This window comes from Colletotrichum chrysophilum, assembly GCF_026319265.1.
Source record: "Colletotrichum chrysophilum strain AFK26 chromosome Unknown scaffold_163, whole genome shotgun sequence".
Lineage (NCBI taxonomy): Eukaryota > Fungi > Ascomycota > Sordariomycetes > Glomerellales > Glomerellaceae > Colletotrichum > Colletotrichum chrysophilum.
Genome location: NW_026517450.1, coordinates 86,740 through 99,113, shown reverse-complemented (window position 1 = coordinate 99,113; position 12,374 = coordinate 86,740). Strand labels below are relative to the sequence as shown.

Genomic DNA, 12,374 nt, shown 5'->3' with positions numbered 1-12,374 from the left:
TTCTCTTCCCCCCCCAGGCCCTTCTCCCATCGCACACATTACATACCTACCTACCTACCTTACTACTTACTTACATGCATCCCACTCCGCTGCCATCTAATCCACATCTCCCAACTCACTCCGGACTGCAGAGGTGACGATAATAATTAAGAAGTCCTTCCCCCAGACTTTCCACCCGTCCTCTCCTCTTACTTCATTGCTCCACCAAGCAACACCCAACCCGTCGACGACCATCCCGAGAGACGCATCTGCATCCTACACCTGCAGCATTCTCCCCGTCTCATCGTCCGAACACCAATTTCATATTACAGCATTCCTGTCGTCGCCCATCTGCCCGTCGACACCGTCACAGCTCGCCGCCGTCGACGACCACATAGCATTCACAGCACCACCGTCGACATCATCGTCCGCCACCAACCGCTACCGATCCATTGCTTGACGAGACACCACTCCATCCCGCCCCAGGTGCCGAATCCACCCTACAAAAGACCAAGTCACCGAGCCTTGCATCCAGGCGCCGCGCCCATATAAACCGTCACCATAGATTCAGAACAGTCTGCCGCAACCTGCTCCATCCGAGCAGACTCCTTCGGCAACATGCCTTATCCTCTCGCTACTCACGTCCTTACCGTGGACCCCAACGTTATCCACAAGGTCGACACCTCAAATCCTCAGAATCTCTACAGCATGTGGACCGGTAAGCAACACAGTCGGCTGCTCCTATCCGGAGCCAGTCCGGGCTCAATCGCTAACATACATACCCGCTTCAGTCTTCGCAAAGTGCGCAGAGTCTGTTGAGCAGGGCCGCAGGTTAGAGAACCTCAGCTGGCGCATGTGGAACCACGAGACCTTCTGCTGCGCCGAGGAGGAGCAAGAAGCCTCCATCACCGCCACCAGCCAACCCAGAGAAATCCCCCAGACCAGCAGGTTACAAGACGTCCCTCAGCTGTCTGGCAGCGTCGACTCCGAAAACGAAGACGAAGCCGTCGAGTTCACCTCCACCTCCGCCCCCCTCGAGATCCGCCCCCGCATCCAAAGACAAGACTCCTGCGCGAGCAACCGCAGCAGAGGCAAGGAGCGCCACATCACCGCCGGCGATTTTGAGAAGATGGTCGTCTCCATCATCAAGGAGAACGAGCCTCTCTCTGCCCCTCTCCCCCAGATCGCATCACCTTACATGCCGCCTCAGAAGGAAACCCCCGACCTGGCTCCCGCCTCGCCTTCCTACGAGCACTCTGGATCTACTACCACCGAGTCTCCTTGCAAGTCTTCAGAAGAGGAGCACTCCCAAGAGCCTCCATCTCCCGAGATCAACTCCCGTACCACCGTCGTCCGCGGCTTCTCTCCTTCCCAAGTACCAATCGCCCGCCCTGTGCCGGCGTCTGCCAAGGTCATCTCCCCTGCTGCCATTCCCGAGCCGAGCTCTTCGCCTGCCGCCAAGCGCGTGCAGTCAAAGAAGCAGCCCATGTTCGCTCTTGGCGGTTCTTGCTCCTCCAGTGAGCAGGGACAGAGCGTTGAGCAACTGCGCCCTATCCCGGCACCTGCCCCCAAGCGCAAGATGTTCCAGGTTGGCGGCTCCTCTGAGGAGGACAGTTCCCTGAAGAGCGCCCTCGCTTCGGGCCCTAGCTCGCTGCTCACCGGCCAGAAGAAGACCACTTCCTTTGCCGACCACGTCCTCACCAGCACCATTAACGACAACTCTGCCATTGCCGACGACTCGGACACCGACTACGTCGACGAGAGCGCCATTGACGACGAGGATGACTCTTCCGACTGGGAAGACTCGATCGAGGACAGCAACAAGTCTAGCATTGACGAGAAGACCTTCTTCCAGCGTGTAGACTCAAAGGTCAACCTGACCTCGCGTCGCTCGCTTATTACCCTCATGATTGATCAGCAGAACGACCGCGGCCGCGTTGGCAACATTGCCTCGCAGTCTACCTCGGCGCTCCCTTGGACTCGCACTAGCCATCCGGCCCCGCCTACCTTGGCTGTCTCTCCGAACGACTCCGATGATGCTCCTCTGATGATGAAGCGTGGTAACCGATCCTCGCCTCTGAAGCCCATCACCGAGGTGCCTCGGTCCGCTGCTCAGCCTATCACCGCGACTGCCAGCCACAGCCACCTGCAGGCCGCCCTCTCTCCCCGAACCACCCGACGCAACATGCTCGCGACTGAGCTTACCGAGTCTCTCCGACGCAACCTCCTTTGGGAGCGTCAGCAGAAGTCCTCTACTGCCAATGCAGTCCTCAAGCGCCGCCACACCTCCCACGACGTCGCGAACCTGAAGCAGTACCCCGAGAAGGCCTACATCAACAAGAATGAGGATGTTCCCGTCGCTCCTCAGTACTTCTCCAAGGACACTGACAACTTTGGCGGTTACCACTCCAAGGGCTGGTAAACAATCTATCCGCACACCACAACAACATCATCATCATACACATACCACACTACAGCACATATTCACACGATATCCGACGAGCGTGCACCTGCTCGAGCAAAAAATGATTTGGTTGCTATTTTACGTTGCATTGCGCGCGAGGGCATCGCACCTGCTCTGCTTTCTATCATTGTTACCCTAATGTGGGGCGCGCATGGGTGGGACTGGTCCAATGGGCACGGCGATTGCCCCTTGGACTTGATTCTAATTTTTACATTTGCACGGCGTCTCTTCATATGATACCATGGTCTGTTTTGGTTTTGCAACATACCACCTTTATGTTTTACCAATTGGGTTGGGTCTTTTACATTTACATCATGGTTACGGGAAGCTTTGTACTCGAGGAGGATGAATTGTATTCTATGGGATTGAGGGGGAGACAAAGCTACAAAAGGCAACACCCGAGGGCGACCTCAACAACAGTCAGACACTGTTGGGGATGCCGACGATTAGGGGCAAAACGGATAGAGGAAAAACCTGGCCAAAAGTGGAGATGTACCACAAGCGAAAAAAAGGACGGGGGAAGAAAAGTGCCTGCGCGCGAAAGCTGTCGGCGTAGAGGATGGGCCACAAAAAGCGGAATCATTACGACGAACAAAAAAATCGGAAAATCGTCAAAGAGCTAATCAAAAACAAAATAAAAGTTGGCCATTGAATCAAAACTACTGCTGTGTCTCTACATCATCGCTCTCGTGCCATGTCTGAATGTGTGTCTGTTGTTCTGTTGTCTGTCTACCTTACCCCAAAAAGGTGTCCCTGTGACTGTTCGCTTGAATGTACCGGTGCCAGCCCGATGACTGCTGCTGACTGACGCAGGTGCAGCCGGACACACCCATCGGAGCGAGGCCACGTCCATGCGCTCACCGCTTTACGCTGCCAGGGCCAAGCAGTGTATTTTTGCCCACTACACAGGTACGGTACGGTAGCTACCGTAACTCCGTGCCTTAGCTCACAATCACAAGCGAGAGTGTCGCGCACCGCATTGTTCCCTGGACATTGAGGTAGGTAGGTGGTGATTCCAACAACAGGACGCGGGCGGGAACGGCGTGCGGCGCTAGGGCTGCACTGAGAGTAGTTCTAGCCCCTTGGGTTGGGGCACACACACACTCTCTCTCTCTCATTCACGCTCTCACACGCGCTTCGCTTTGGCATTTTGAAGATTGTGGTGTTTTGTGGACATGTGAAAGTCCGGTATCGTACGTACATTGCATCTGGCTTACGGCATCGGGCGGCGGTGGTGGTGGTTTTGGCTGTGACCTCGTCCTTCTTTCTGCCCCTGTGACGGTTTACACTTGTAAAGTACGTGCAGGATGGGAGGAAAATGCTTGTGATTATGGTTGTTTGGCGTAGCGGAGGGAGGACATGAAGTGGCAAAGCGCTTGAAGAGTCACGAGAGTCACCAGAGGAAGGTAGATTAATTGCGTGCTGGCTGGCTTGCTTGCTTGCTTGTTTGTCTTCCTCATGCCAGAAAATGCTACCGAGAATCACTACCGAGGAGCTTTTGTGTTCGTCTGGTGTTATGCTTTTGATTTATTTCCGATCATGTGCGGTGGTGTCCCGCAGTATATCGTGTTCGTTCAAACCAAAAGGTTTTATAGCGTGGAATGGCAACGGGTGTTTATTAAGGTTTGAGGCTGTCAGGTGAGGAGGAGGGGAGTTGAGGGGAAGGAAGACCTGAAGGGCCAGCCATTGGAGATGTGGTGGTGGGGACGCGTAAACGCCTGGTGTATGCGTCGGATGAAGAAGCATCAAGACGGGCGAGATCGGATGGAATGGCTTTGGGGGGATGTAGTGCTTTCTCAATGTTCTTGCCCTGTACGGAGATGGGGATAAATTCGAACGTCCGATGTTTCTTCGTGAGTGTCTGTGGTTGATTTTTCGCAACTGCCGTGTCCGAGGTTTTTGCTCTGGGGGAGATTTGATGGTGGCTTGTGTTAGTTAGTTCTCTCGTGAGGTAGATAGCTTTTACGCTGCGTTGCGCTGACCACTGTATCGTTTGAAGTGCATATTCATTCTGATGTCTAATCTATTTTCATTGTTCCGAAAAGACGGAGGCGGCTCTGCATATCTGGGGTTGAAATCGCGGGAACCACCAGATCTTGGTTGCGCGATTCTAGCGGGCGTTGACCTCTGCTTGTCCTTTTTTTTCAGGATGCCTTACGACGACATCGACGCCCTTTCGGACAAGGGGGCGGCGGCGCATGGGAAAGGATCGGGAAGACGCTAGAGACGAACTACACCTTGATGTTTCTCGGGGGCAGCTTGAGCGTACGGCACTCTGCCGAAGATGTTTGTGTGACTGAGCGAAGCCCGTTGCCTTTTTATCTGGATGGTCTTGTGGCGTTTGATGGCGGCGGGCAGGGCGTTCGGCGTGTGTGTGTGTGTGCGCTTTGCGGCGGAAGGAGGGAGGATGCGTCTTTGTGGCGGCGACGACGACAACGAACTATGGGAAACTACGGGGGATTTTTGGTTCCGTTTTCTGGGGTTGCGGGGTGTGTGGGTTGGTGCGAGAATTGGGAATGCCAATGAATGGGAGATCTTGGAATAATAGATTTCATTGGAGAATTGGTGACTTGCATAGTTCTGGACTTCCCTTTGATAGACGGCCGGTCGGGTCGAGACCTGCGCCCGTGTCTGACTTGCACTGATATGTATCTACGAACTTTGCGATTTGGGCCAAAGGGAGCCCGGCCAATAGTTCTACACACGTTTCCCGTAATCGAGAAATGCGGCTTTAGAGTGCAGCAGTTTGAAATCCAGCAGGCTGGTCTTATTTGTCCCAACACGCACATGCAGCAGAGTATGCGTTAGCCGTTTTGCGGCTCATGAGCTAGGTAGTTAGATAAGGCAGGTTTTCTGTCGTAGGTGATCTAGAATAATCGGGCGCGATGAATCTCGCTGGAACTCGATCGGACTAACAGCCGCATCTCAGGCCACTTCCAACATGCGTATGTGGGGGAGGGCGTTTCTTGTCGCGTTCTATTCACGGGCACCACGCGCGCGCGGCGAAGCAGAGTGCAGCCGCGCCACAGGTTCCGCGCCGGGCTTTGCTGGCAGCAGCGCCGCAGTCGCGCCGGAGGGCGGAGGGGGTCCTAGATCTTTGGACGGGAGTGGTTCCGCCCTCTTTTTTACTTGCTGAGGCACACGTACAAGGAGAGACGTGGAGAGAGGCTGGAGAAGGGGGGGAGGGGGCGTGTGTTGTTGTTGCCCGTTGCATCCGTGAAGAAGGGAAGACGAAAAGCTGGAACTCACGTTCGGCGTCTTTGTGGAGAACCCGGGGTGTACTGCGTAAGGAGGCAGCGGGAGGAGTTTCGCTGGAAATCTTGTCGAGGAGTGTAATTTGAAATGATTTTCTGGGCGCGCATGAAGTCACGATGAGGCTCTGATGATGGGAAAATACGTTATGGGATGGATCCTGCAATGGGATGTTGACCGCCGGGAGGAAGGGGTTTTGACAGCTCATCCAACGACATGATGTGCCGACCGGTTTTCCTTTGACGCGTGGGTATCTCTTTGCTCGAGAAAAAAAAAAAAAAAAAAAAAGGTTGGAGACGGTGTTGGGAAGGGATGCGTGGACGTGGAGATGGCTACTCCAAATTTGAATTTTCAATCTGGGACCCGGGATCTAGAACGCCCGAGATGGGTTGAATATTCACACGCAAGACAGGAGTGAGGATGAGGGGGTGGGAGCGAGGGAAGTATGTCCGAGGTAGTTTCGAAGATTTGAACGGCAATTAAGGGTCGGTGATTTTGCCATTATTTTTGACACATGCAAGTCATGCGATGGCAGTGCAACACTCTCTATTGTCTTTGTGTGTGTGAGTGTGTCTCGTTCATAGGATTCAAGGTTGGTGGTATGTAGGGGAGTTTCCCGATCAGCCGAATAACCTTCATCGATCTGCTGCCCCCCGAACCATGCGGCCGTGCTGCTGTTGGTCGGGGGCGAGACCGCCAAGGAGAACACTGTTGAGTTTCTGACTACAGCCGAAGGCCTCCAGGTGCTGTCGCAATTGCTGAAGGCATATCAAACTGGTCAATGGTTCCGACTGCGGGCAGAAATCTAGTTGCCGACGGCACGATTGGGGAAGTAAAAATACCACCAAAAACGCCAAGCTGTTTCTTTTACTTGAGATCGGTTTTGCGACATCTCCCCCCGCCGGAGATCTCGTCCGGTGTGTTTTTCGAACCTGTGCCGTCGTCGCATGTGAGGCCGACCGTCAAGCCCCGGCCGAGCCGCATCAGGGGCCTGCGAGTAGGTGACAAGCTACATCTAGACTCAGGAACGCGAACGGCTGCTATTGGGTCAATAGGGCCATGTCAGTTGCCAGCAGTTCATTGCAGTAGGCCGGAGAGTGCGGCCGAGACTAAGCTGAACGGTCCCCCGGAAGGCACCTCCATTGCGGAGACGCGTTAGACAGCAGCGCATTGTGAAACAATAAAAAGAAAAAAAATACAATTCACAAAATGCGATAGGGGAAAAGGTCTTCGTGGAGATGTGGAGGTTCGCACGAAAATATCTCGGTACCAACTCGGTGTTGTCCAGAGCTTCTAGACCCTTTACATCCCAGTCGACACGGTGCCGAAAACTGACAAAGCTGAGCAACAGCCGCAGATTGGAGAGTTGGAGCACTACAGTCTCCGTCTTCGCGCTCAAAATGTCTGTTGGCCTTTTTTCCCTTGCTCTCTCCAAAGTGTGAAAGTCTGGGACAGTGGATGTGGTCAACTCCACAATTAGGCCGTGGTGGAGAGGCGGAGAGGGGCGTCAGTGAAGCCATCCGCCATTCAAAATATTCGATTTCTTTTTTTTTTCCCCTTTTCAATTTTTGGGGTAGTTTTTTTTTTTTTTTTAATCCCCTTTGCTGTCCCCGTGAACCATCTCCGCTTTTTGGGGGCCAGAACATCGAGAGGAGCAAGACGCCTTCCAATTGGGCTTCGGTGATTGGCTCAATTGACACGGCCTAGTCCCTGGACTGATGGGGACGGCGGTGGATCGCACGTGGACTTTCCTGGGGCTCGTGCACGATGTGGCTTTTGCATCGCGCCCAACGGGGGAAAACTGGCGCTTGTGTACGTAAGCGTGGAGGGAGCTGGGGCTGTGTCTCCGGTGGATAAGCCACACTGCGACGGTGGAGGTCCGGCGTGCCCGGCCGAGGCCCGATCGTGTGAGGCTTGAGCGGGTGTGGCTTGGTTTCCGGTGTCTCTCATCCCCTGGTTCTGTGCCTGCCAAGGAAAGGACCTGAACGAGTCAAGATCAAAGGTCACCTGCCCGTGGGCACGAAGAGCGCCCCGGCGGGATGAAGAGCGCGGGGAAGTGTCCGCCGCCCGCGTGTCGAGGCCTCTTTCGGCCTTTGCGGCGTTGTGCTGCTGTGTTGTTTAGGCCATGTGACACCTGATGACGAACGCCCATCCTTCACGCCCCCCGGCGGAAAGCCGGTGGTTGCTGTCCGACTTGCAAGTTGCGTCGGAGGCCCGTTTGTCGGGACATGGCCGAAGATATTTTTGAGTTGGGAGCGTTTGGGACGGAATTGCTAGCATCGTTGTGGCGTGTGTGTGTGCGGAATATCCAATCGATCCGTTTCTGCAGGGTCCCTTTTCTTCATCGAGTACCGATTTGTCCCGAAGAGGAATGCTTACGTCGAGTGAAGTGTTGACGCCGCACGCTGACCCTGATGAGCTTGCTCGTTACCCCTCCAAGGCTGCGGCGGGGTAATAGGCATCCTGAGAAGTTGGCATGGGTGCAAGTGTACATACAAACTGTACCAGGCATCACTTCCCCTTTTTCCTCCTTCGCTTTGGGTTACCACCCCCTCTGCAAAAGATAAGTCAGGTCTAGGAGGGGCATGGTCTTTTGCATTGATGCCCAAAGCGCTTGCTTCTCCTTTGCGCCCCTCACGACACGAGGCATTTCGGCCTTGTTGTCCCTGGAGAATGGATATGTGCTGCGCGAGGCCAGATTCGGGAAACACAGGGCTTTTCTACCACGCGTGGCTAACGGCTCACGATGCCCCACTACGCAAAAGTGTATGTACTCCATACCTACCTAGAGCTTTTGGCAAATTAGTAATTGGTGCGCTGGCCACGATGACTCTTCTCTTCTTTCGAGAAGGACCAGAGTACGCGCATGAAGATGGGACCCCGCGCGTCTAAGACTGCACGTAATGGCTGCGGTGGCAAGGCTGGTTTGCGGGGTTAGGTAGGCCACGGGATTCGACCGCGAAAAACAGCGTTATGAGATGTTGTGCCTTTTCAATGTAGGAGTAGCCTCAGGCGCTTTTCAAAACAATTGACGAAAAAGAGGGTGAGGTGAGAAGCATGATGCCTTCACCGCCTTGATTTGACGAGGATGTCAATGGCGGTTAAGGCTGGTTCCGAGGCGTTAGCTCCAATGCTCAGCTTGCTAGGCAGGGGTTCTGTTGTTGGTGGTGTGTAACACTCGTTTATTTGAGCGGCACCTCATTGCCTCGCTCTCGATGTCGCCTTAGCGGCGGGATATGGGACGTGAGGTGGTGTTGAGTTGTCCTGCTGGCCTGGGCCGGGCCTGGTTGCGTCGTTGACCGCCTGGAGGGTGTTGGAGTTGGAGTCGCAGAGTTGGAGTTGGGCTTTTACGCTCATGGTGAGTTGGTTCTGCAGCGAAGCTCCGAATGGCGATTACAGTCGTCCATCAATGCTGGGTGTATGCATTCGAATCGGGCCCCCGCTGCTACCGTTTGAAACCGCAGATATCGGAGAAACCCCCCTTCTCCAAGTCTCAATTGAGCTTTGTCGTGTCTTTATTCGGACGCCTGCGCCAACGGGCCCTGAAGAAACGAGGCCGTCGCGTGGTTTTGAAGGAGTCATCATGCCAAAAGGGTCCCCGTCCGACTGCATCGGCCGTGCTGCAACTTGGTTGGCGATTGTTGGCTGAAGAAAAGAGCGTCTACCGAAAAACGCCGGCGTCTTCCGGGTTCGGGAGGGGATTCCGCGACGTGGACGCCAATTCTTCATACGGGGCAACGTGAAGAAGCCTAAGGGGTAAGGCGGGCTACAGACCAGCGCACAAGTTCATCAGGTGCTGCAGGAGGACTGCACCCTCGTTGTTTTCCCTCTACGTAGGCCACTGCAGAAGACGCCCCCTCCGTCTCGTGGTGGTTGCTGAGAGCCCCTCCAGCTAAGGTGACTACAGACGCCGTGAGGGAGGAAACCCACCACACTCTTTCCTCAGGGCCCTGTTTGGTGCTGTCGTGGCAGCCAGCCAGCCGGCGAATAGCCTCTTCACCGACTTTTAACATGCATCTTGGAGTATGCCTTCTTCCCGCTCAGTTGCCCCCCACCCATCTTGCTTCCAACCCTTGAAGAAGCTGCAACATGTACTGCATATCATGCCAGAAGGGAGGGGTGTAGTGTAGCTCTGTCGGTTATGGGGGTTGAGGTTGTAGATGCGCTGCCCCGGAGAGTTTCACGGGGGACCCCCAAAAATTGGGTATCATGAATTTCGATGCGCTAATATTTTGTTAAATCTTTATTCATTCTCAATATTTTTCAATATCTTGTTTTTTTCTTTCTTTCTTCAATTTCATGTTATTCCATAGAAGGCCATACATCCTTACACATCTGGAGTCCGACAGACGTCAAAACGGAGCCAAGATCGTTTGAGGTGTCTTCCCGTTCCCGTAAAAGATTGACGCTCCAGTGCACGACATGGGAAACAAACATTCCCCCCGGGTGAGGAACCTACGGGGCAATGACGTTATCGTCTACCCCGGATCCGAGTACCAGTACTCCATCGGCTCCAGCGACCACCCGCCGATCAGGAAGTCCCGTGGGCGCCCGGAACCCGTGTGTCGTGTGCACCGAACAATTGATTGATCTTTCCAAGATTCTTGTTTCTTGCTTTTTGATTTTGGCCTCCTGTTGACTCGTTCATCTGTAACCCCAGGTCATGCCTCTGTTCCACAAGGCCTGCAATTAGAAACGTTCGTAACCGTTCAAATCCCGTCCATAAGGCTTTGGCTTACCCCGTTGACGACATCGTGGGTCCCCATGGGGGGCAATGACGGACTATTGAGTTCGAGCAAACACCCCCAGGATCCAAGCATGATCTGATCTGAGTTTTGCTTCTGCTGAACCCCTTCTTGGACCCCTATTCTCCACCACAGACATCATCGATGGAGAAATGGTTCACGTTCTCGCCCTTTTCGAGACCCGTCCTGCTGTGACTTCAATGTTGATCGCATGGCGACGACCGTGTCAAAAGTCTTCCCTGGCATCGATCACCATGTCTTCCCCGTGTTGCCAGATCGCCCCAGCATGCGATCTAATGATCTGGTGATTTTCCATCCCACCCCTCCTTCCGTTATTTTACTCAACAAGCCCAAAAAAAATCCAAAGGTTGGGGAATTCGCTCTTTTTTTGCGGGAACGAGGAAAGGCGAGGATCAATCCCAAGGCTGGACGCTGGACGCCTGTCTGTCATCGCCGATGGAGAAGTTGATGTCATACAGACATACAGACCCATCGCTATTGGAGCGTCTCTACCCGCTGCCAACATCCAAGCGCACTAAATGGTAGGGGAGGGTCGGATGCTCTTCCCGCCTGTTACGCGTTACCGACTCAGTTCCAGACTCCCTTGCGACGACGCGGCTAACACTTTTCTTTTCTTCGTGACAACCCATGTTTATCCTGATGGCTGTCATGAACCTGGTGTATTCCTGAAAACAAAAAGTGAACGATTCAAGATTGATGGTACATCAGGTACACAAGATACTTCTGACAGTTTTGTAGAAGGTACATCAGTTTGATCTCTGACAAACCCACGAGGCCGCTACGTAACGTCCCCAAACACAGGGAAGTTAAAAAGAAAAATCGGTCTTCTTCCCGTGCTGTTTCAACGCCGTTCAATTGACAGCTACGTCGACTGACTAGTTGGAGTTGCCCTGGGGGCCAAATAGGAAGGAGGTAATATGACCAGAAGGCTGGGAAATCCGAAGCGCCAACCTGTCACCAAGGCCTGGATGAGACGGACGCCGAAGTTGGGAACAACAACCTTAATTGCCGGTGGCAGTCCGGTGCGGTGCAGTGCAACCTGGCCCAGCTGCAGGGACTGTAATCAATCGGGCGCATCCCGCTCAGTAGATGTCCAGCTTGGAGGTTCACCGGCAGTCTCTCGGGAGTACATGATGTAAGACGGGTATTTGAGATGCATGCTTCACCAACAGAGTGATTAGCTGAACACACACTCGGCGGCGGCATCTTTTCCTAGATGAGGGAAGCCATGTCGGCAGCGCGACTACGTTCGAACGCTTCTCTGACCTTGTGAGCTTTGGAGATGTTTACTGCTCAACCGGTGCGATGCTCTCATTCGTCCGTTCGATCTAACATCATTCGCAACAATACTCGCCCATTTTGTCCTTTTTTCCCGCATGTCCAGACTTCCCTGTCCATTACTGCGACCCTCTCCCAACCTCAACCTCACCTGGAGGCGTCGTCCTAACTCACGTAGAGGGGATGGAAAAACTATCAATGACATCTTGCTAACCTCACCAGACCTTTTGCGTTTTTTCTGCAGCGTCGGGCCTTCCACGGCACCATCTCGTCGAAAATACCAACAACACACGGAGGCAAGGGGGGTCGGGGAGTTGTTGGAGGGAGTAAGTTCGACCCAGGTTCTCTGAAATTCTCGGTAGCAGCTCGGTGTTCTCTCCCCATCGCGGCGTAGCTTGCGTCCGACGCTTCTTTTACAGTTCCCGGATTCGCGCCAAGGCGTTTGCAAAATAGGTCGGTCGCTATCGCTCCCATACCCTCCATTACGCCATCTTGCTGGTCACCCAGGTTCCCACCACCCTTTTTTTCTGTCTACCTTCCTACATTCGGATTGTTTTTTAATCATTTGGTATTTTATTTATGGTTTTCCCTTGGAGCTTGTCTCTGTCATCCCCCCCTCCCGGGGACAAGATGGT

General features: G+C 53.9%; 1 protein-coding gene across 1 annotated transcript; it reads left to right on the top strand.

The window, feature by feature from the left end:
* Nucleotides 1–597: 597 nt before the first annotated feature.
* Nucleotides 598–2,401, top strand: COL26b_012128 (uncharacterized protein; the record flags this gene model as incomplete). Its single annotated transcript, XM_053184776.1, has 2 exons — nt 598–697; nt 771–2,401. The coding sequence occupies 2 exons, from the start codon at nt 598–600 to the stop codon at nt 2,399–2,401; spliced, it is 1,731 nt and encodes a 576-aa protein (XP_053031302.1).
* Nucleotides 2,402–12,374: the final 9,973 nt, after the last annotated feature.